Here is a 25,045-nt window from a genome sequence, read left to right on the forward strand (position 1 = left end):
AACGTGGGCATAAGTATAGGATGAATATCTCATTTAATTTATCACCAATTGTGTGAAATTCTATTTCAGATTAATGAAAATTTCATTAATAACCTGCAGCCACAGAAACCGCCACTGCAGCAATAGTATGTCAAACAAATAGGACAAAAGGAGATATAAGTCCAAATCCTCTCGCTATGTCAGTGGGTGAAATCGAAGGGCAGTTAGATGTGTATAGGTGGATGAACATAGACTGACTCAGGTTACCAGTAGAGGCTCAAATACAGAAAAATCAATTAAGTGTTAGTGGATACTATGACAATTAAGGGTCTTCCTACCACTTTAGTTAGAGCCAATTTTGTTGTTCCATAGTGGTTTTGAAACAACTGGGAAGCACTACTTCAAGTAAGAACTCCAGCAATTGCAGGAAATCCCATGATGGCAGAATAGTCCTGACCTGACCTGGCTCCCATGTGAGATTTAAAATTGGATACATGGTAAGATGCTTAGAGAACCCTGTTACAACTTTGTGAGAAGTACATCTTCTAGATCAGAACTCTGAGCTGTCTGCTTTTTTTTGTTGTTTTTAAAGTGAGGCAATTGGGGTTAAGTGACTTGCCCAGCGTCACACAGCTAGTAAGTGTTGTGTCTGAGGCCAGATTTGAACTCAGGTCCTCCTGAATCCAGGGCCAGTGCTCTATCCACTGCGCCATCTAGCTGCCCCGGAGCTGTCTGCTTTTGTAACATGAGTGAGCTAAGAACAATATTTACACTTTTAAGTAAAGTTTTATTGTATTTTAAAATGCAAATACCATTCCTGACTGACAGGTTAGGCCTGTTCTAGGTGATGATATATTTTTCTATTACTTTCCTTTTAAAATAAATCTCCACTCCACCTGCTATCTGATAAGTGATCAAAAATAATAAAGAGTTCAGGTCTCTTCCCTTTTTCTTCGTATCTTTTAGGGGTGCTAGGGACCATTCTCTTATTTGGGTGGACAACAATGTGTTTAAAATCAGTAAAATCGAGTATTCCTAAAACAAAGCTACGTATTTTCTTTTCTTTTTCTTTTTTTTTTTAAAGTGAGGCAATTGGGGTTAAGTGACTTGCCCAGGGTCACACAGCTAGCAAGTGTTAAGTGTCTGAGGCTGGCTTTGAACTCAGGTACTCCTGACTCCAGGACTGGTGCTCTATCCACTGCGCCACCTAGCTGCCCCATAAGCTATGTATTTTCAAATCAATAGGGAAGACAATATGCTGCAGTTAGAAAATTTCTGAATAAAAAATTTAAAATTAATCTAAAAATGGTTCCTCAAATACTTAAAAAGCATAATGCCCACTTGCCAAGTCCTATCATGCAAATAAATTATTAAACAATTTTAATAAAAAGGTTAGTATTTTTTAAAAATATAAACAAACATTTATCTCCCTCTTTCCCCTACCCCTTGCACCACATCTTTTTGTTCTCTTGGCATAAATGATGCAGATTGTATACAATGTGATTTTATTAAACAAAACTAGAAAACTCCCTAGTGGTTGCAAAACATTATGATGAAGTGAATTTAATAATATTTGTTAGACCAAAACTTAAAGTGTACATAGTGTGTGTATATATATATATATATATATATATATATATATATATATATTTAAAACCCACCCACTAAACAAAAGGATTTTTAAAATAAAATAAAAAAATAAGTGGTCAAATGACTAATACCTCTTACCTATGTATGGAAAGGGTGATCCCTGTATAAGATGAGCTGTACTGGTGAAATCTCATGAAGTAGCTTGCATAATGGGTAAAATGGCACTTGAAGAAACAATGAAACCTCGTTTTGTATTATAATTACAAGAAACTTACAAAATCCTCAGCCTCAAATTGTTTGCGTTCTTCCTTGTCTTCTTTTTTCCCAGTTTCATTGTCAGGGACATTGTTTTCATGCAGTCCTTGGCTTTTTCCAGAGTGGAAAGCACTGCTACGAGAACGGGAACTTCCACCATGGTATCCCCCTCGATGATTTATGTTTTCAGTACCATTTCTTCCATGTGCACGCCATCCATTTTTTTCTTTCCTTCCAAAGTTTCCTACAATGGCAAAAATAAAATAATTCTTGCAAAGATGACTTTGCCCAAAGACAAAGCAAAAAACTGTATATGGAAGAATATAACCATCCAAACAAATAAAATGTTTTCTAAAAGAATGTTTAAAAATCAAACCACTTTTTAAACTATATCAAGAGTCCTTAGAAAAACCTTACCTCCATTAGAACGTCCAATGCCAGAATCAAAGCCATCTGAAGAGTTGTGACGTCTACGATTTATATCATAACGATTCTCTGCCCACTGGAAGCTTTCAGAATGTTTTTCAAAATTCAGTGATGACTAAAAGAATACAGATTTTAAGCATAAATACAGGCAACATTCTACTTTTACCCCATATAATTTTATAAGACTTTTGAAAAAATGACTACTCCCCCCCCCAAAAAAAAATTAAAAAAGAAAGAATGACTAATTCCTAGTATTTCAACCTTTTAAAGTATTTTTGAGAATACAATCAGGAACATTTTATTATTCACCATATATTCCATGTCTTTAAAAAATTTGTATTAAATTGTAGCTGCTATTTAACACCAATATTTACTGTCTTCTGTTCATTTTTTAATCAAAATGTTAAATTAATTTAACTCCTTTAATGAGGGAATTTAGAATAGTCTTAAAACTTCTCTAGTCTCTAATCATTAAGCTGTCAAATATTACCAAAGGATAAGCATAATATACCAGCATTAAGAAAACAGACAATGCTGATGCATTTTCCTTAAGTTTTTTCAAAGTGCCTTTACTCACATAAGAAATACAATCTATAAAATGTTTTTTAAATTAACCACAAATTGGTAATTTGCTACACAATTCTTTAGTCATTATCTCAAACTTACAGCTTCTCCACTTCTCCCAAATGCCAATAGCCCCTCTCTTCTATTAAAAAAAAAAAAATCTAGAGCTTCCAAAACAGTCAGCAAAAACCTTAAGGATTTATCTAAAAGTCTCCACCATAACCACACTCAAAAAACTTTTAATTTCCAAAGTACTGATAAACATACATACAGCTTCAACTATAGTGTGGTGGCCATTAGATCACAAATTTAGAAGGTTGTCATTTAGTCCAACCCTCTGATTTTTTTTTTAAGTGAGGCAATTGGGGTTAAGTGACCTGCCCAGGGTCACACAGCTAGTAAGTGTCAAGTGTCTGAGGCCAAATTTGAACTCAGGTCCTCCTGACTCCAGGGCTGGTGCTCTATCCACTGCACCACCCTCTGATTTTACAAATGAGGAAACTGAGACATAGGACAGGTTATCTGGCTTGCCCAAGGTCATACTGTCATAAACAGCATAGAGAGGTTTCAAATCCAGGTCCTCAGACCTTAAACAATCCAAACCCAGAACTCCTTCCACAATACCATACTATCTGGGCTCTTGAAAGCCAGCAGCAAGTTCTCCTCACATTAGACCTAAATTTGCCTCTGACACTTCTACCCATTGTTGTCTTCTAGGACCAAAAAAACCCAAATTTTATCCCTCTTTCCTGCTGACAGCCTTTCAAATACATGAAAAGACAGCAATCACAACCTTCTAAGACTTCTTAAAACTATTTCCATCCACAAAAAACAATTTTAATAATTATATACATGCCTGTACATATCCTTCACAAACAATGCAACTGTAACTGCTACATATTGATCTTGTCTGTCCTTTACTATATATTCATATAACTTCACACTATCCTGCACCTTAAATTTATTCTACATCCTTATTATGACTTTCAATCTCTTTACCCTTCCCTGGTCTCCCAGTTTATATCAGATGCTTTTTTGGCCTCACTTTCCCCCTTCTTGATCCCATAGTTGACCAATTCAACTACCATCCACTCTTGAATCCTTAGTCCTATTATACTACCTACAATTAAATCCTGCCAAACTCTTAACTCTGGGTTGATCCCATTGTCTTCACTCCTATTCACACACTGCTAAGTACAGCTAGAGTCTTGAAAATGAATCCACTACACATTCATTTTATTTACTGTCCCATGGACCCTCACTCTGCATGGCAATCCCATTTTTCCCCAACTGCCACACTCCCAACAGTTTACCTACTATCTTCCTCTCACTTCCTTTACTTAGAGGCTGTCACATCTTCTTAACTTCACAACTTAAATATCCCTCCACATAATTCCTCATTTGTTCCATTGCCTGTTCCTTTGTAACTATGAAAAAGGTGACTCCCCCATCTGTCAAGACCAACAACCCTTGTGTTTTCAATATCTTTCCTTCCCTTTCATCTCTTTTTGCCCTTTCCTCTCCCTATCTCTCATTATGCCCTGGGTCCAAAAAAACCTCACCTGACCCTGCCATCTGTTTCTTCATTTGACAGTCAGCTCCTAGAAAGAACCAACTGTATTAGTTGCCTTCATTTCCTAACTTCTCCCTCACTTCTCAATCCCTTGCAATCTGGCTTTCTAAACCCTCCTGATTAAGACTGCTATTGAGTTACCAACAAAACACAAACTACTAAATCCAAAGACCTTTTGTAATTTTTGTTCTTGTCAACCATTCCCTTCTTGTGAAGATTCTGACACCTGGGCTTCTTATGTCATTGGTCTGTTGTGGTTCTCTCCTATTCATTTGATGTCTTCTCTTCAATTTCCTTTGCTGGATTTTCATCCATCTCCCACACATTAAACCTAGGTAATTCTCCAAACTTCTTTCATGGATCCACTTGTTTTCTCTACATATACTACCACCTTGTCAAAGTCCTCAGCTCCCCTGAGTTTCATTATACTCTAATTTCTTTTCCAGTCACCAATGACCTGTAAATATCTTCACCTTGATTTTTCATGACCATCTATCTCTAAGTCAACATATACAAAAAGAAGCAACTTTTACCATCAACTCATTAAAGTTTCAATGCTGTTACTGAGTGTACCACCATTCTTCTAGTTACCTAAGTTTGCAACCTTGTCTCTTATCAAGCTTCCTTCTCATCGCCCAAGTGAATTAATTGCTAAATCCTGAAGATTCAACCCCAACTTTTCACATCCATCCATTTCATTATTCATCCATCCATCAATACCTGCAGTCACAAAAAACCCTATTTAATGATCCCACATACTCCTAAAGCACATATCTGATCATGCCATTTCCAGGATTAGTGCCTCTAGGTAAAATATAAACTCTTCAACCTGGAATTTAAAGCCTCCCACAATTTAGCTCCTACCTACCTTCCCAGACCATCTTCATACATGTCAGCCAAAGTAGCAATACTAAGTATTTCCTAAACTTGACTCACCAGGAAAGAAACTGAAATCTTTAATCTTACCTCATTTGTACAAGTTAAATTTTTATATCTGTCCTCCTTACAGGACAAATAAGGAAAAAAGTAAGGGGAAAATGAGAAAATAACAAAACAGAGATTAAGAGTGGGAGGGGAGGGGGAAGTTGGGTAGGGTTGACCCTCCAAAACAAAAAAAGTAATTAGAATGTCAAGACTAGGAACCAGGAGAATCAGGCATACTTTTAGTTACGTTGCAATGAAGACTAAAGATGAAAAAAAAATAAGCCCTAAAAGACTTGTAAGATAAAACATTTTTGCTGTTATTTTCACCAGTAAAACGTTTTGAATGTTCCTCCCCCACCCACAAAAGGCTAAAAGCTATAAAATGAGGGAGATAGATATAAGAATATGTAGTGTGGCTGACAGCCAATCCCAGGACTTAGGGAAGACAAATAAAGCAAAATGCTACCCAGGGTTTAAAATTAATAGGAAGCTCTCAGATACCAACAGGGAGTCAATCAAGTTCACCACAGCCAACAAAATCAGTGAAGATCAACAAAGATTAATAATCTTAAAGAGTAGCTGTCTAAAATATCCAGTTCATTGTGCGAATATAGCCTAAAGCAAAATTATCACAATTAAAGCAGTGTTTACATTAAATATCTACAGCAGCAACTTTTGGCTGCCAGCCATGTTTATACAAATAGGAAAGCAAAGCTGTGGGGAGTGTTACAAGCTGCTAAACTAGTGACAATTACCAAATAATAGATAGGCTAATAGAGAGCTTCACTCATCTCTTTGCTTGGAAATCTTAGAAACTGCAGGCCAGTAATAATTGAGGAATACAGAAAACCCTCATGGGCATACACATCCTAACAGCCAATCCCCCATCAGCAAGACAGTGTTTACTGAGCTAATCTGGGAGAGTATTGCTGGTGGTTCCCCCCCCTTTTTTGGGGGGGAGGGAGGTGCCGTGTTTGGGTGGGGGGGAAGCCCAGGAGGAAGGGAAATCTTCCTAACTGAGGGATAGCTTCATGCTAAGATGATTCAGAGTACTCTATTCCTTGGCAGACAAGTTTAAATAAATAGCAGGATCAGTTTGGAAAGCTGCAAATTTTACCTTCCCACAATTTTGCCCTGTCTCATCTCTCAAGTTCATCTGAGGATCTCCCAGTCATTTCCTCACCAGGGAAAGGGAGATAAGGACAAAGAAAGAGTAAAATTCCAACTCAATTAAACATGACAATGATAGGTGGCATGGAATAAATGCTGGGATTACAAAAGATAAAGGCAATCTATGTCCTCAAAAAGTTTATAATATAATCCGGCCTCAGACACTTAACACTTATTAGCTGTGTGACCCTGGGCAAGTCACTTAACCCCAATTGCCTCACTTAAAAAAAAAACAAAACACATTTATAATATAGTAACAACCAAATTGAAAGTACTTTTTTCTCCTTTGCCTACCAAAAACCCCAGTGATCAAACACTGCCCGTAATATTTCCAAGCTCTCTCAATCTACGAGAAAGCCCTAGTATTATACCTTATTACACCTACCTAGAAAGTTGCAATATGATTTAGTCAACCTGCCTAACCTTTTCCTCCCCCTTGTAATGAATTAATCACTGCCAAAAATACTAATCTTTCTTATACACAGAGAGATCATGGTGTCATCCCACTGCTCAAAACCCTTCAATAGCTCCCTGCTTCCTAATAATCAAGTTAAAATCCCTTTAGCCTGGCATTAAGGACACTGAACAATCTGTCATCTTTTGGTTCCAATGTTAATTCAAACCATTTTCCACTTAAACTATGCTCCAATCTAGACAACTTGTCTTCTCTAACACATCCAGCACTGTATCCCCAAACTACATTTACAGCCATATTTCTGCCTATGCCTAAACCACCTCTATTAAAATCTTTCTTATGTTGAGGTTCAACTATGACACTAGCTACTTGACAAAGAGTCCATCATCTTGGCTGAGTGTGGAGTGATCTCTCTTAGCCCACAAATACGAGCAATCTCCCCTAAACTTTAAAAAAGCCTTGCCACCCTAGCATTTCTTTCTCTTTCACTCCACTGCCAAATTCCTAGTAAACAGAGTTTACACTGTCCTTACTATCCTTGAGATCAAGGCGCTGTGACTGAGCTTCCTTCCTTACAATTCCACTGAATTTGTGCTCTTCCCTGGTGAATAATAACTATATACCTGGGTAATCTAAACCCATTTCCAAAGTTTCAATTATCACATCTATGGGGATGACCCAAAAATCTCTCCCTAACTCAAGTACTATCAGAACTTCAAAGCACCACCCCAACCTGGATCCTCAAACAATCCATCAAAAAATAATCCTATGTTCTTTCCAAAAAGACCCATTCCACCTAATTCCCTTGTTTTTGTTGATGGCACTACCATCCTTTAAGGTTTAATATAGCAGTCACCTTTGACTTCTTTTTCTCTCTTACCCCGTAAGGATATTCTTATGTTCCTTTCCAGATAACAGCCACCAACCTAGTTAAAGCCCTAATTAATGGGGGGGGGGGGGGGGAGAAGGGAAGCTTTCAAACCAGTCTATTCTATCCAAAATTATCTTTTCTCATTACATTTCATGCTGTATTCCACTTTTTTTGGGGGGGTGGGGTGAGGCAATGGGGGTTAAGTGACTTGCCCAGGGTCACACAGCTAGTGTCAAGTGTCTGAGGTCACATTTGAACTCAGGTCCTCCTGAATCCAGGGCCGCTGCTTTATTCACTGCGCCACCTACCTGCCCCCTGTATTCCACTTTTTAAAGAAAACTTCAATCATTCAGGACTCTGCAGGTAAAATTTGAATTCATGAGCCTGTCATTCAAAGAATTCCTCAAATAAACATACACCCCCCCCCCCACACGGACTACATACAGATTAAATAAGATCTTCATCGACATAAAGTTCATATACTAGGAGATATTTTAACTACAATGCCCAGTGTTAAATATGTGTACCTGAGAGCTGTTTACAGTGATATATAAATACCAACTATTATTATTAGGCTTCCATTTCTCTCTTGGAAATATATCTCAAGGAGAAAACATTCATGAAAATATATGCTATTAAAGTTTATCTTACCATCCTAACCAAAACAAAGGGGAGAATAAGTTGAAGAAACAACTAGGTCAAAGATGATTCCTTGGTTATATAAGTTTCACATATCTGAGGACAATCCAGCCCAATATTCCTAAAATAAAACCTATAATACAGAAAACCCTAAAAGCCATTCTGTATCTCAAAGTGTAGTTTAAAATTTCACCACACGATGGAGCTAAAACTCTATTTTTCTTCTGAGATCACTGATAAAGATATCAATCTTTCTGGGCCTACATTATGCAAAAAAATTTAAAACAGCAGAAAAATGTTATTTCTGTTGGAATGCAGAAATCAATAAATCAGTAATGATATCTTTCTGCTGCAGCATCTGTTTGGTGCTAGGTAAAGGACAAAAAAGAAATGTAGAAAGAAGACAATAAAATAAGATGCACTAAGGTAGAACTCAATTTGGTAATTATATGAAAAGCTGCAGGGGAAGCAGAAAAGAAAGGATAGTTTGAGAAATAGTCATTGTGAGCTGCAGACAGAGACAGAGAGAAGAAGGGAAGGAAAAGAAAAAAGGGGGAAGAGAGTAGAGGTAGATGGTGAAGGGAATGAAAGGTAAGGACTAAACATCCAGTTTAATTCCTAATTTGCTCTTCAATTCATTCGCTCAAAAACTTCCTACAAATAGCTACTGAGTGCATACAAAGTGATGCGCAATAAAACACTGTGTGCCTTTGTTGTATTTCATCTAAATTCAACAAATACTGAGCCTAGAACGTACAATAAATGTGAAATGAAAACGACACAATCAACTTCAAGGGGCTTCCATTCTATTAGGGCACAGGGGCAAAGCGAATCAATAAGTATAATAAAAGAATTAGACTGAGCAAGATGAACTTCAGTACAATGGTTTCTGGGGAAAATCTGAGGAGGGAACAGATCACTTTCAACTGGGAAATGGTTAAGGCACTCACTACAAATTGCTTCCCCCCAAAATCTAAGATCCAGACAAATTGGCCTTCTCAGTATTTCTCACTCTCAATCAATACTCCATGCCTTTGCATTGGCCATCACTCATATCTAGAATGTACACTCTCTCCTCTTCATTTCCTTCAATGAATGAATAAAGGAATGAAGACATATTAAGCACTTACTATGTGCCAAGCACTAGGGATACAAATAGAAAAAAGGAGATAGTCCATGTTCACAAGGAGCTCAGACTCTAACTGTTGGAAACAATCAATGCATAAAAGATGAAGAGGCATGCTAAGTAGTAAGGGCAGAGCAGAGGGGTGGATGGCAAAACTCAAAGGTCCTTAGGTTAAAGTGAGTTGTCCTTGGTGCAGCTAGGTGGCACAATGGACAGAGCACCGGCCTTGGATTCAGGAGGACCTGAATTCAAATGTGACCTCAGACTTAACACTTACTAGCTGTGTGACCCTGGGCCAGTCACTTAACCCCAACTGCCCCCCCCCACACACACAAGTGAGTTGTCCTGTTTTGGTTCTAGGACAAGGGGAAGGGAAAAGGGGGTGGGGGGAGGTTGGTCTTCCCCCAGGGATCAAGAAGGAAAGGGAAGGGGTTCTACAACAGCTGGAGGAAAGAAGGAAGAGAAAAATGATAAGGGGTGAAAAGAAGGGCAAGCCAAATTTAGCTCAAGCACTATCTTAGCTTTCAAAGTCTTTCCTGGTTCCAATTGCGAGTACTCCCCTTTCCCTACTACCCTGTTTTTATTTTGTAGGTATTCGTGTACATGCACGTTTTCTCCCACAATTGCAGAGACTGCTTCAGTTTTTTTGCCTAGCATCTAGCACACCTAGCTACAGCAGAGATTTGAGATATTCGTGTAGAATTTCTAGTACACTAGAAAGTACTATGTTCAGAGTCAAAAGATTTGGGTTACAAGCCAAGCTCTAATCACTAACTGTGATCTTGGGCATTTCACGTAACCTTAATTCATAAAATAAGGCAACTATTTGGTATTGTTTTCCTAAAAAGATAAAATAATAAATAAACATTTAAGTCCTCACTATGCACTAGGCACTGTGCTAAATGTTAGAATTCAATAAATATTAATTAGGGTTCTCTTAGGTGCCAGACATCATATTAGGAACTGGAGATACAAACTACAAAGAATGAGACAATCCCTACTAGCTAGCTAAGAGCTCATATTCTAATTGGTGAGGCAAATACACATGCAAAAGTGTATAACAAATACAAAGTGATTACAAATACATACAAAGTAGTTAAGTAAAAGGCAGTTTATGAGGGAAAGCACTAGCAATTGGGGAGATCAGGAAAGACTTGATGCAAGGGTTAATTGAGCTGCACCTTAAAAAAAAGAAGGGTCTCTATTAGGCTTTTAAGTAAGAAAGTAAACACTGCAGGTTTAGAGAATTAAGATGGAGCGTTGTATGTGAGGAACACAGGGAAGAACAGTGTGGTCGTATTGCATAGTACAAAGGGAACTGAAGACCAATGAGGCTGGACAGAGAGGTTAGGGCCATACTGCATAAGGAATAAGGCAAAAGGGAACTAGAACTTATTGGGCTGGGGGATTATTTTGACAACATATAGGTTGAACTGAAGTGATGGGATGGATACCTGAAGGAAGAAGACCAATTAGGAGGCTGTTGAAATAATCCAGGTGAAAGACTGATGAGAGCCTGAACCAACAGGACAGCTTTATGAATAAAAAGAAAATGTCTAATATGAGAGATGTTATGAAGTTAGAAATGGTGATATCTGGCAAATGGCTAGATATGTGGAATGAGGATGAGTGATGAAGAATGACACCAAAGTCATGAACCTAGAAAGAATGATGGTGCCTTTAACAGAAAGAGGGAAATTGAGAAGAAGGGAGGGTGTAGGGCAGTGGTGAGCTTTTTATAAAAAAACTGACATTAAAAAAAATTGGTTTCCTTTGTATTACTATATATTTTATCTTATGCACTTAAAAACACTATTCTCCAATTATTTAAATCTAATTTTATTTGTATAAAATTTTAAATGATTTTGTTTATTTAGTTCCTGGGTTTGTTTTGGCAGGTATATGCCTACATTATTTTAAATGGAGTATCTCTTACTATCTTTTATTGAAGGATTTTGTGATATATAGGAATGCTGATAATTTGTGTGGATTTACTTTCTATCCTGCTACTCTGCTAAAATCATTAATTATTTCAACTAACTTTTCAGTTGAGTTTTTAGGATTTTCCAAATATATGAGCATAAAGTCTGCATAAAGAAATCATTTTATTACCTCATTCCCTAACCTCTGTTTCACTTTCTTCTCTTAGTGCTATTGCTAGAATTTCCAATACAATACTGAATAGTATTGGTGACAGTGAGCATCCTTGTCTCATACCTGATCTTAATGGGAAGGCTTTTATCCCCATTACAAACAATGTTTGCTGATGGTTTTAGATAAATAATTTTTATCAATTTAAGGAAAAATCCATTTATACCTATATTTTCAAGAGTTTTTTTTTTAACAGAAATGAGTATTGTACTTTATCAAAAGTTTTTTCTGCCATCTAGTGATAAAATTATGATTTCTAAACTTTTATTATTGGTTTAATCAATTATGTTAATAGTTTTCCCTGCATTCCTGGTGTAAATCCCAACTGGTCATGATGTATGATGCTTGTAAAATTTTGTTGTAATCTTTTAGTTAGCATTTTTGCATCCATATTCAGTCATGAAACTGGTCTATAATCTCTTTTTCTCTTTCTAGTTTAGGTATCTATCATATTTGTTTTATAAAAGGAGTTTGGTAGGATCACTTCTTTGTCCATTTTTCCAAATAATTTAATATTGGAATTAGTTGATCTTTAAATGTTTGATAGAATTCACTCATAAATCTGTCTGGCCCTGGTACTTCTTTCCTAGGAAAATCATCATTATTAATTGTTATATTAATTGTTTATGGGTAGGCAGGTCAATATAATAAAATTAACAATTTTACCTAAATTAATTTATATATTCCACAGCAAAGAAGCCGTTGGTTACTTATCAGACTTATGGATAGGCAAACAATTTATGAAACAGGAGTGCACTGTGAGGTGTAAAATGGATAATTTTGATTACATTAAATTTTTTAAAATTTGTACAAATAAACAAATATAGCCAAGAGCTGTTTCTCTGTTTCTCAGATAAAGGTCTCATATCTCAAAGATATAAAGAACTTTGTCAAGTCTACAAGACCAATGGAAAAATCAGAACAATTTATAGTCATGTGAAAAAAATGCTCTAAATTATTAGAGAAATACAAATTAAAACAACCTTGAGATATAGTTCCTGGGTTTGTTTCAGCAGGTATACTCTTAGATTGTTTTAAATGGAGTATCTCTTACTATCTTTTATTGCAGGATTTTGTGATATATAAGAATGCTGATAATTTATGTGGATTTTACACCTATCAGACTGGCTTATATGACAGGAGAAACTGACAAATGTTGGAGGGGACCATGGAAAAATTAAGACATTAATTCGTTGTTGGTGGAATTTTGAACTGATCCAATCATGCTGGTGAACAAACTGAAATTATACCAAAAGAGTCATTAAATTCCCTATACCCTTTGACTTAGCAATACCACTACTAGTCTATTTCCAAAGATGAGGAGGGGAAAAGAAGCTATATGTTCTAAAATATTTATAGCAGCTCTCTTTGTGGTGGGATGCCTATCAATTGGGGAATGGCTGAACGAATTGTGGTTTATGATTGCAGTGTAATATGTTACTGTGCCATAACAAATGATAAGCTTGCTGATCTTAGAAAAACAGAGACTTGCACAAAATGATGAAAAGTAAAATGAACAGAACCAAGAGAACATTTTATATGGTAACAGCAATACTGTTTTAAGAACAACTCTGAATGACTAAGTCACTTTTGACTATTATATAACAATTAAAAAAATTAAAAATAAATAAAAACTTCTGAGGAGTCTACAGGCTTCAACAAGACTACCAAAGAAGTCCATGACACCAAAAAGACTGAGAATTCTTGATTTAGGGAGAAAAATGGGTTCAGTTTGAAATACGTTGAGTTTAAAATATCTTTGGAACATAGATTTGAAATGTCCACAGGCAACTGATACAGGACTGGAGCAAAGATGACAGTTAAACCTATGGGAACTAATAAGGTTATTACCAAAACAGAGTGTAGAGGAAAAGGAGAAGAGAGCTTTGAAGAACACCTACAGGGGCAGCTAGGTGGCACAGTGGATAAAGCACTGGCCCTGGATTCAGGAGGACCTGAGTTCAAATCCGGCCTCAGACACTTGACACTTACTACCTGTGTGACCCTGGGCGAGCCACTTAACCCCCACTGCCCTGCAAAAAAAAAAAAAAAAAAAAAAAAAAAAAAAGAACACCTACAGTTAGAGTGTGCAGTAGATGATGGACCAGCAAGGACTGGCTGAGCAACAGTTTTACTGTTAAGTAAACCAAGAAAAAAGATGGTCAGTAGTGTCAAAATGCAGCATCAACCTATTACCTTTGGAAATCAAGAAATCATCAGTAACTAGAAAGGGTGATTTCAAATTGAAAGTGACAGGCTAAAAGCCTGAATGAGAGGAAAGAAAAGTGCAGACAGCAAATGCAAAAATACATAAAGGAGTTTGGCTGAGAAAAGTACAGAGATATAGGATGACAGGGTCTAGTGAAGGGTTAAGTATAAAGAAATTTGGGCACATTTAAAGGGAGTAGGGAAGCAACTCTAGATAGGAAGAGCTTAAATAAAACCAAGCTACTAAAGAGCCCTCCCTTTTTGTGCTTTGCTCAAGGTACTGTGGCTGGGCTAATGAATGAATGCATGCATGAACAAATGACCATTTTCTGCCTCATTTTAGAAGGGATCAAAATAATATAGGCACACATATATGCATACATATATGTGCACACACAAATACATGCATACATGTTTGTGCCTATACTTGTGCATGCATAGGTTTGTACATGCATGCCTTGTGTGCTCTTATATGTATACGTGTGTGTGTTCACATTTCTGAACATATAGGAAGACAAAATATAGAAAAGATCAAGATTTTTATAGTGGTAGTGGGGTTAATTTAGTGTCAACCCATTTTAGTTTTAAGAGTATAAAGTAGAAATAATTTCTGTTATGTCAAACTGAAACATTTTTGAATAAACAAATCAATACAGCTAGAATCCTAGCTGTCTGAGGAAGCTGTCGAATGGGAAAAAAATATTTGCATCAACTATCTCTGACAAGTATTCACTTGGAGGGGGGAAGAGATATGGATATGGTTAGGGATGTAAAAGCTGGAAACATTATACAATAGATAAGTAGTAAAAGGATATAAATAAATAGTTCCCAAAAGAATTGCTATTAACAACCAAATGAAAGATTACTCCAAATTACCAACAATAAAGGAAATTCAAATCCAAAAAACTCTGAGGTTTCACCTCAAAGCCATCAAATTGGCAAAGCTGAGAAAAGTCAGAAATAGTAAATTCTGGAGACAGAAACACAAGCACTCAAACACTTGAAACTATGAATCTGGTGGACAATTCTTAAAAGTAGTTCATACCCTGTGTGTTCCAGAAATCCCAATAGAATTTCTACCCAATAGGGTAGAAGACAAAAAGATACCACACACATCAAAATAGTCACAGCAACTTTTTGTGGGTAGCAAAATAACTAGAAACAAAGTAAATACCTACTAATTGAGAAAAAGCTAAACAAATTGTAGCACATAAACATAATGGACTGTTATAATTATATAATAAATGTTCATAGGACAAATAGAAAAACATGGAAAGACTCGTCTGAGCTGGTGCGGAATGAAATAAGAAAAAACAGGAAAATAATATATGCAATGACTACAATGAAGTAAATGAGGGAAATAAACCCAAATGATAAGACGTGAGCAACAAAGGAATTTTCTCCAATCCCCACAGCCTCTCAAACCCCTTCAAAACACAAATTATGCATAAGAAATACAGCAACTTCAGCTGTTTCCTTGGCTTATGACACTCAAAATTCCAAAAAGTCCCCCAAAATCCAGATCAGCTGTGGGGAGGGAGGAGAGAAAAGGTCTGTAAACTTCAAGACACGCTGTGGTTAAATTTAAGGATTCAACCCAGAAACAAGTTCTGCTAGCCATCAAGAGAAAGGCCTTCAAAATACAAAGAAAGGGTCATTCAAATAACAAACGACTATTCCATACTCATTAGGAAAAAGGAGGGACTAGAATAATGTGTTCCAAAGTGCAACAGTGCAGAGGACGAAGCCTCAGGCAACCTATACTGCAAATCTAAACTTAACCATACAGAACAAAAGATGGAAATTCAATAATAAAAAAGATATGAACCATTTTTAGAAAGAAAACCAGAACTGAAAAGATTATTTGCCTCTCAAACACCCTAAATAACAGAAATGCAAGAGGAGTGAATACAACAGGAAAGGACATTACCAGGAATAGAGAGACCAGTTAGAGTTCTTTCTAAATGTACAAAGGGGACAGGGGTGACAGCAAAACTCTGGTAGCAGGAACAGTGAAGAAGTAGACAAGGGTCTTATGGATAAAAGGTGAATGCTTCTTTTATGGGACTAAATTACGACATGGGAAGGTACATGAAAAGTAGGGAGAGGAGGAGGGGGATAGAGAGGAGTGAGTGTGACAGGGTCAAATCAAGGGCTAGCAATGAGGAAAAGATCTCTCTGTATTCTCAGAGAGAAAAGAGTCCATGTCCATCAGGGAGTAAGGTGGGGATTGAAAAGAGGGAAATAAACTTGTTTTTAAAAATATTTTTATAAGTGTATTTCAATATAATTGGTTTCTTTTGTGTTCCTACAAAGTATATTTTATGCATTTAAAAACATTCTGAGGAGTCCAGGAGGCTTTACCAGGTCCAATCCCCCACAAAAAAATTAAGAACCCCTAATCTATATTGTCACATACAGTAGAAGTGTTGGTTAGTTTACTGAACCACTCCTCCAATACCTCTTTTCTTTTATACTCTTCGTTACAACAAATGCTGTTTAGGAGTATGGGGGGGGGGGGTGCGTGGGCGCATGGGCATGTGGGTCCATACATATACACACCAGAGAGACATCTATACACACATGCAACACAAACACATGAACACAAAGATGACATGAAAACAAAAGATCAATAAAAAGTCATTTTATATAGCTGATGTGATAACGAGCCATTTATGTAAACAGTTTTCATAAGCCAAATGTCAGGTCAGAATGGACATTCAAAGAGATGCTATATAGCAAATCCTTATAAAAAGTTAAGAAATTGTTTAGTAAAACAAATAAGAACAGTCTATCTTATGTAAATGTGAACTTTTATACTGGGCTTGTTCAATGCAGAGCCTGAGTACACCTATATTTTGGGGTGACTATCATAAAAAAAATGAGCTTTGGGTTAAGAAAGTATGTTGCAAGGATTGAGGAAACCAGACTACACATTGCAAGCAGATAACCAAGAGAGTTCATTTAAGATCCCAGTTACCATCAAGTAAGCAAGGACAGGGTGCAAGCAATGGGAATGTGTATAGGGTAATATAGGATAATAATTTACACACACACACACACACACACAGCTTTCTTCACAACAATCCTTTCCTCAACTTTGAAAGATCAGTTTGAAGGCTGTGGGGAGGAAGGATTAGAGTAGGGGAAAAACTTGAGGCAGGAAGACCAGTTATGAAGACTACCGCAATGTAGACCTGGTTTACTCAATCCTTGCAACCTATCTTATGCCTAAAGCTACATAGCAGACATGCCTTTACCTAACGATAAAGTGAATCCTTCCTTCTCCCTCTTAATAAATTACATTATCACCAGAGTACAGAATCCTGTTATTAAAGATATGTATTTTAAATTCAACATTAAGTACCTATTATTATGCATAAGAAGTATCAAAAATTATCCTTGGGCAGCTAGGTGGCTCAGTGGATAAAGTATTGGGGCTGGATTCAGGAGGACCTGAGTTCAATTCCAGTCTCAGACACTTCACACTTACTAGCTGTGTGACCCTGGGCAAGTCACTTAACCCCAATCGCCTCAGCAAAAAATAAATAAATAAATAAAATCATCCCCCCTGATTACACCTTGCCTCCCTCATAAAGCATCTAAGCTCACAACCAGCAGTTAGCAGAGCAAGGGCCAAAAACAAACCTCTGGTAGTCTTCTGCTACTAAATCAATTATTCTTTCCAGTACAACACAATGCTTTTTCATCTAAGTAACCTCAAATGAACCTTAGTGACAGCATGGAGAAAAACACACTGGAAAAAGTTTGAGTTTGGTCTCCTTTTAGATTTTCTTCCTTCGGTGCTTCCCACGGTGCCCCCCCCTCCCCCAAAAGATGGAACAAACCATCTTTCACAAAGATTTTTTAAAATTCATCTTAAAACAAAAAAAAAAAATACCCATCAGGGAAGTTTTATCATAAGGTATGTGAAAGATTAAAGGTAACATCTTTATAATAAGAAGTCTATCAGGCCATATTGAAATGAGTCTCACAATGTTCATTATTAACACGTTTGTTAATAGTAAAAACATGATTAATAACATGTAGTACTTTATGTAGTATAGCTGAGAGTGCTTTATACTTGTATGTAATGTAATCCTCAAAAAATGAGTTAGGTTGGGCAGCTAGGTGGCACAGTAGATAAAGCACCGATCCTGGATTCAAGAGGACCTGAGTTCAAATCAGGCTTCACACTTGACACTTACTAGCTGCGTGACCCTGGGCAAGTCACTTAACCCTCACTGCCCCGCCCGCCCCCCCCCCTCAAAAAGTTAGGTAGAAGCAAGCATTACTCTACAAACTTTACATATGAGGAAACAGAGTTGGGAAGCTGGTCACTATCAAAGATCACATCTACTTTAGTGTAAGAAAGAACCATGAATGACCTGAACCTAAGCTACAAAAGGTCACAAATCAATTCTACTTCAGTAATTTTATTTACTCTCAATACACAGCATGAAAGTCCAACCTTATCTAGTAAAGAAAAAACTGCCTTTTATAGAGGTACCTATTAGTAATCTTTCCAAAGGGATAAGGAAAGGGACTAGGGGTTTGATATCACTGGTATAAGAGAGCTTCCAGGTGAGGAAATATCTTCAATGCAGGTTGATATCTTCTTTACAACTTATAACCTAGGGTAAAGTTTCTTAAACTGTGGGTTGCAACCTATGCATATGGGATCACATAACTGAATGTGGGGGTTGTGAAAAATCCGGCAACAGAAAAAGGTTATATATACCCATGTTATATACCTATATGTACACAAGGCCATGTAAAAATTTCTCAGGCAAAAAAGGGTCACAAGTGGAAAAAATTTAAGTAGCCCTCACCTAGAGAATGAAGGAATTAAACTGACCTGCCCTGGATCATATAGTATATTTCTGAGGTTGAATTTGAACCCTGTTCTCCATACAAAGCTGCCTTCCATTTTTTCCATAATGCTAAATATAAAAGAATTTAAGGCCAAGTATGAAGTATTCAAAAAATATTTCTTGATTAGATTTTTACAAATACAAGTCACAGCAATGAAATAAGGAAAACAAGTACTGATGTGATGCAACTTTTAGCAACAATATCTCTTGTAAAGGCCCAGAAATCATGACATATGTTACTATTTAGGACCAATTCATTCTCACTTAAAACTCTCTCTCAATGAAAACTTAATGGAGAAATTACTTAAATGTAATGATAAATATACAGTCAAAACTGAGTATTCTGGGGAAAAAATCATTATGTGTTTCAATATATGTATGTGCCTAAAGCAGTGTTTCCTTCAAAATAGTTTCACTAACCTTACTTATCTGAATCCAAGATAAGTATTCTTATGAACCTCATGAGCTGGTTCAAACTCATCTGGATATTCCATTCAACAAACAATTATTGGCGGAGCCAAGATGGCAGAGGAAAGGCAGTGAGCTCTTGAACTCATGACACAATTGCTCTAAAAAAACCTCCAAATTATGCCATACGACAATTCCTAGAGCAGCAAAACCCATAGAAGAACATTCTGAGAAGATTTTTACAACCAAAGACGGCTGAGAAGGTTGAAAAGGAGGGGGCTGCTGTGCTGAGGCAGGAGTGGAGCCCAACCCCACAGTCACACTGACACAGATCCAGTCTCAGGTAGGCTGAGCCTGGGAAGGAGACCCACAGAGCCTCTAAATCAGCTGCAGCACCACTGTCATCTGGAACTAAGCTCACAGTCTGGTGAAAGGCATGAGCCCTTGACAGGGGGGAGATTACAAGGGTCTCTGCTGATGCTGAGGCAGAACTTGGGTTTTTCACCCATGCTGGAACCAGGAGGTAGGCTTGAGTAGCAGTGGCCCAGGTGGGGGAAGGGCACAGGCTTGTTGGAGCTAACCACCGCAGCACATAAAATTTTGCTGTCTTGTTAGTCAGCAAGTTGGCCTGGGGTTATCTACAGACCAGGGAAAAAGCCAGGAGAGTGAAGAACCTGCCCCTCCTTAAATAATACCACCTGGGACCCCTTGAAGCTTGGGACAGTGCAGTCTAGAAACACTGCCCCACTTTAAGGAGCTAAAAGTCAAGTAAAAGATGGGCAAGATGAGCAGACAGAGAAAGGTGAGGACCATAGAAAGTTTCTTTAGTGACAAGGAAGATCGAGGTGCACCCTCAGAAGAGGATAGCAACATTGGGGCCCCTACATCTAAAGCTTCCAAGAAAAATATGAATTGGTCTCAGGCCATGGAGGCCCTTGAAAGACTTTGAAGATAAAGTTAGAGAGGTAGAGGAAAAGTGGAAAGAGAAATTAGGGGGATGCAGGAAAGACATGAGAAAAAAGTCAACAGCTTGAAAAGCCAAATGGAAAAGCTCTCTGATGAAAATCATTGCCTAAGAGTTAGGATTGAACAAATGGAAGCTAGTGACTTTACGAGAAACCAAGACACAATAAAGCAAATCCAAATGAATAAAAAAATAGAGGGCAATGTGAAATATCTTCTTGGAAAAACTGCTGACCTGGAAAATAGATCCAGGAGAGATAATCTGAAAATTATTGGACTACCTGAAAACCATGATATCAAGGAAAGAGCTTAGACATCATCTTCCAAGAAACTGTCAGGGAAAATTGCCCTGATATTCTATAAACAGAAGGCAAAATAGAAATTGAAAGAATCCACAGATCACCTCCTGAAAGAGATCCCAAAAGGAAAACTCCCAGGAATATTATAGCCAAATTCCAGAGCTCCCAGATCAAGGAGAAAATATTGCAAGCTGCCAAAAAGAAAGAATTCAAGTACTGTGGAGAGCACAAGATCTAGCAGCTTCTACATTAAAGGACTGGAGGGCATGGAATATGATATTCCAGAAGGCAAAGAAATTGGGATTATAACCAAGAATTACCTATCCAGCAAAACTGATTATAATTTTTCAGAGGAAATAATGGGACATCAATGAAAAGGAGGACTTTCGGGTATTTGTGATGAAAAGACCTGAACTGAATGGAAAATCTGACTTTCAAATACAAGACCCTAGAGAACCATAAAAAGGTAAACAGGACGGGGCAGCTAGGTGGCGCAGTGGATAAAGCACCAGCCTTGGAATCAGGAGGACCTGAGTTCAAATCTGGCCTCAGACACTTGACACTTACTAGCTGTGTAACTCTGGGCAAGTCGCTTAACCCCAACTACCTCACCCCAAAAAATAAATAAATAAACAGGAAAAAGAAATCATGAGTGATGTTAAAAAGGTTAAACTGTTTACATTCCTACATGGGAAGATAATAAGTCTAACTCAAAAGAACTTTCTGAGTATTAGGGCAGATGATAGCAATAAATCTAGACAGAGGGCACAGGTGGAAATTGATTACGAAGGGATGATATCTTTAAAGTGATTATTTTTTATCTCTTTGTGGAGTGGTTGGAGTTGGGTGACATGCCTGGGGTCATGCAGTGGGCAGGTGTCTTGTGTCTGAGACAAGATTGGGGCTGGGGTCCTCCTGGGTCCAGGATAGGTGCTTTATCCACCGTGTCATCTAGCTGCCCCATGATCACATCTTTAGGGTAAAACTGAAGGGGTGAGAGGAATGCAACGGGGAGGGGGAAGGGGAGAGGTAGCATGGGGTGAAATCCCACATGAAAATAAAACAGGAAAGGGCATATGGAGTAAGGGGAGAGATGGAGGAAGAACAGGGCAGTTAATGAACTTTACACTCATCAGAACAGGCTCAAAGACCCTAATCTCATCAGAGTTGGCTCAAGGAGGGATTAATATACACACCCAATTGAGTGATCTATTTAAACTGGGCAATAAATGAGCCTAACACTCATCAGAATTGGTTCAAAGATCTTCATCAGAATTGGCTCAAGGAGGGAATAACATACACACTCAATTGGGTGGAGTAATCTATCTAACCCTGCAGGAAAATTGGAGGGGAAGGGGATAAAGAGGGAGGGGCAAAAAAAAAGGGAGGGCAGATTGGAGGAGGGGGCAGTCAGAAGCAAATTCCTTTTGAGGAGGAATAGGGTGAAAAAAGATAGATAATAGAGTAAATATCATGGGGAAGGGAATAGGGTGGAGGGAAACAGTTAACAATAGTCATTGTGAAAAAGAGAAAAGGGGAAAAATTGTACAAAAAATATTTATAGCAACTCTTTGTGGTGGCTAAGAACTGGAAATCAAAGGAATGTCCATCAACTGGGAAATGACTGAAGAAGTTGTGGTATATGATTGTAATGGAATATCGTTGTGCTATAAGAAATGACAAGCAGGATGATTTCAGAAAAACCTGGAAAGACTCATATGAACTGATGTAAGTGAGCAGAACTGGGAGGACACTGTACACAGTGACAGCAGTATTGTTCTATGAGCAACTGTAAATGACTTGACTACTTTCAGCAATGCAATGATCCAAGACAATCCCAAAGAGCTAATAATGAAACATACTATCCACTCCCAGATAAAGAACTGATATTGACTGAACACAGACTAAAAAAAAAAAGAGTACTTGTGGATTGTACATATATAACCTATATCATATCGCTTGCTGTCTTGTGGAGGGGGGAGGAAAGGGAAGGAGGGAGAAAAATTTGGAATCCTAAATCTTATGAAAACAAATGTCAAAAAGTACCTTTATATGTAACTGGAAAAAATAAAATAAATATTACAAAAACAAAAAAAATTATTAAGCACCTATATAAAGAGCTATGGGTGGATAAAGCAACAGCCCTGGATTCAGGAAGACCTGAGTTCAAATCCAGCCTCAGACACTTGACACTAGCTTTGTGACCCTGGGCAAGTCACTTAACCCTCATCGCCCTGCAAAAAACAAAAAAACACACAAACAAAAAAATACTAAGGTGACTACATAAGCTGAAAAAAATCTTTCTAAATTACTATAATTAGAACCATATAATCTGTAAAAGGCTATGATCTTGTGGATCTTCCAATTACCTCTGGAAATTCAGGTATATAAATAAAAGTTACTGAAGACGGAATTCTTATTAGGAAATTTTATCTGTAGACAATGGTCTTGAAAGAATCTATTCTGATCTTACATAGTTATAAAAATCTTGGTGGTTATGTGATTAACTAAAGATAAAGTCAGAAAAGTCATTCCTATTCCATTTTCACCTCGAGAAGATGCAGATTATAGAAAAATTATTTCTCAAAAAGTGGTCAGCTATGTCAGATTTAAAGAGGTTACATAACTGGAGTTTAGGAGTCAAAGCATCAAAGCAATGATTTCTAGATCTTGATGCCATACTCAGATTTGGGTTTGAGAAACAATCTGTTTTGTGAATCACAACCTAACCTGAAAGATTCCAAGTTAATAGCTAGGTTCTACAAATAGATAATTTATATAGCATACTAAATCCATCTAACTCTGGACCTTTTCTCTTCTTTTTTTTTTTTTTTAGTGAGGCAATTGGGGTTAAGTGACTTGCCCTGGGTCACACAGCTAGTAAGTGTCAAGTGTCTGAGGCCAGATTTGAACTCAGGTCCTCCTGACTCCAGGGCTGGTGCTCTATCCACTGCGCCATCTAGCTGCCCAACCTTTTCTCTTCTAAGAAATATTTGTAATTATTTCAAAGAACAGTTTACCATTATCATAAATTATGACATGAAACTGCAGACAGGTACTGCAGATAGACAACTAGTTGGGCCAGAAGTTGAAATGAAGGTAGAAATTAGCTGGACTGAACCTGGGAAATCATGCAGTGCTTTCAATGATCTTCCTCGTTTCTCACCTGGCTATACTACCTTTGAAACTTCTGACTTTTTCCACCATGCCCCAGGATGCTCATTATTGAGAAAACCTCAACATCCTGCAAGATCTCATCAGCCTTGGTTCTCTACAACGAACTCCAACATTTAAGGAGGCAACACATCAGAAAGTCTCCTCATTTCTCACCTAGCTACAATACTCTGGAACTTCTCTTACTTCTCCAACACAAACCCATACAAGGTACTTTTAGAGTCCATTCCTGTTCTCCCCTCCTCCCCTCACCTTCCTTTTTGACTTTTTTTTGTACACTGTCTTCTCCCTTTAGATTCCAAGCTATTTGACAGGGGACTATTTTTTTTTTTAATATACTTGTATCCCAAAAGGTTAGTACGATGCCTGGCATATGGTAGAACTTTAATATTTATTGATTACTAACTAAATTGCATGTTGCTACAAATGTCCACTTTTTTTCTTTTTGTTTTGGGGGTTTTTTGTTTGGTTTGGTTTGGTTTTGTTTGCAGGGCAATGAGGGTTAAGTGACCCGCCCAGGGTCACATAGCTAGTAAGTGTCAAGTGTCTGAGGCCAAATTTGAACTCAGGTCCTCCTGAATCCAGGACCAGTGCTTTATCCACTGCACCACCTAGCTGCCCCCCAAATGTCCACCTTTTGGGGGGGGGGGGCAGTTGGGGATTAAGTGACTTGCCCAGGGTCACACAGTTAGTAAGTGTCAAGTGTCTGAGGTCGGATTTGAACTCATGTCCTCCTGAATCCAGGGCTGGTGCTCTATCCACTGTGCCACCTAGCAGCCCCAAATGTCCACTTCTAAAACCAATATTTTCCTCATGAGAACAGCTGCAAATGATGCAAGCAAAGTTATATATAATGGGCTAATAAGTAATAATAGGTACCCACTATTAAAATAATAGGAACCCCCTATTAAAATCAAGGTCTGCCATCTGAGTTAAATGAGGATCAACGAAAGAATAAAATAAATATTGATACCAGTTCTATCTATCTACTGCTGTTTTAGTCTGAAATCTACTTCTCTTTGCTGTACACATCTACAGTTCACTTCTCCAAATTCTGATGTTAAAAGATAGGTCTTGGGGCAGCTAGGTAGCACAGTGTGACAAAGCACCAGCCCTGGATTCAGAAGGACTTGAGGTCAAATATGGCCTCAGACACTTGACACTTACTAGCTGTGTGACCTAGGCAAGTCACTTAACCCTCATTGCCCCCCCCCCCCAAGGCCTTATACTCCTGCAGGGTACTAGGCTCCCTATCTCCCTATATTCAAGAAAAAGCATGTTGTAGGTACAGGTGTGGCATGGGCTAGCCAATGGAGAAAAAAATACATAAATGTGAGACAAATTCAATAACCCAGTGATCAATAAACCAGAAAATATAAATTACCTAGGAAAGAACTCCCTGTATGAGAACTGCTAGGAAAACTGAAAAGAAGTCT

The 25,045-nt window shown here is 37.7% G+C and overlaps 1 protein-coding gene across 1 annotated transcript in view; it reads right to left on the reverse strand.

The window, feature by feature from the left end:
* GPBP1 (GC-rich promoter binding protein 1) overlaps positions 1-25,045 on the reverse strand; it is an 88,095-nt gene that overhangs the window by 23,486 nt on the left and 39,564 nt on the right. Inside the window, exons 4-5 of the mRNA XM_043974008.1 lie at positions 2,242-2,365; positions 1,845-2,068 (exon numbers count right to left, since the gene is read on the reverse strand). Coding sequence (XP_043829943.1) covers positions 1,845-2,068; positions 2,242-2,365 — 348 coding nt within the window. The remainder of the gene's footprint in view (positions 1-1,844; positions 2,069-2,241; positions 2,366-25,045) is intronic.

Source organism: Dromiciops gliroides, chromosome 1 (genome assembly GCF_019393635.1).
Source record: "Dromiciops gliroides isolate mDroGli1 chromosome 1, mDroGli1.pri, whole genome shotgun sequence".
NCBI lineage: Eukaryota > Metazoa > Chordata > Mammalia > Microbiotheria > Microbiotheriidae > Dromiciops > Dromiciops gliroides.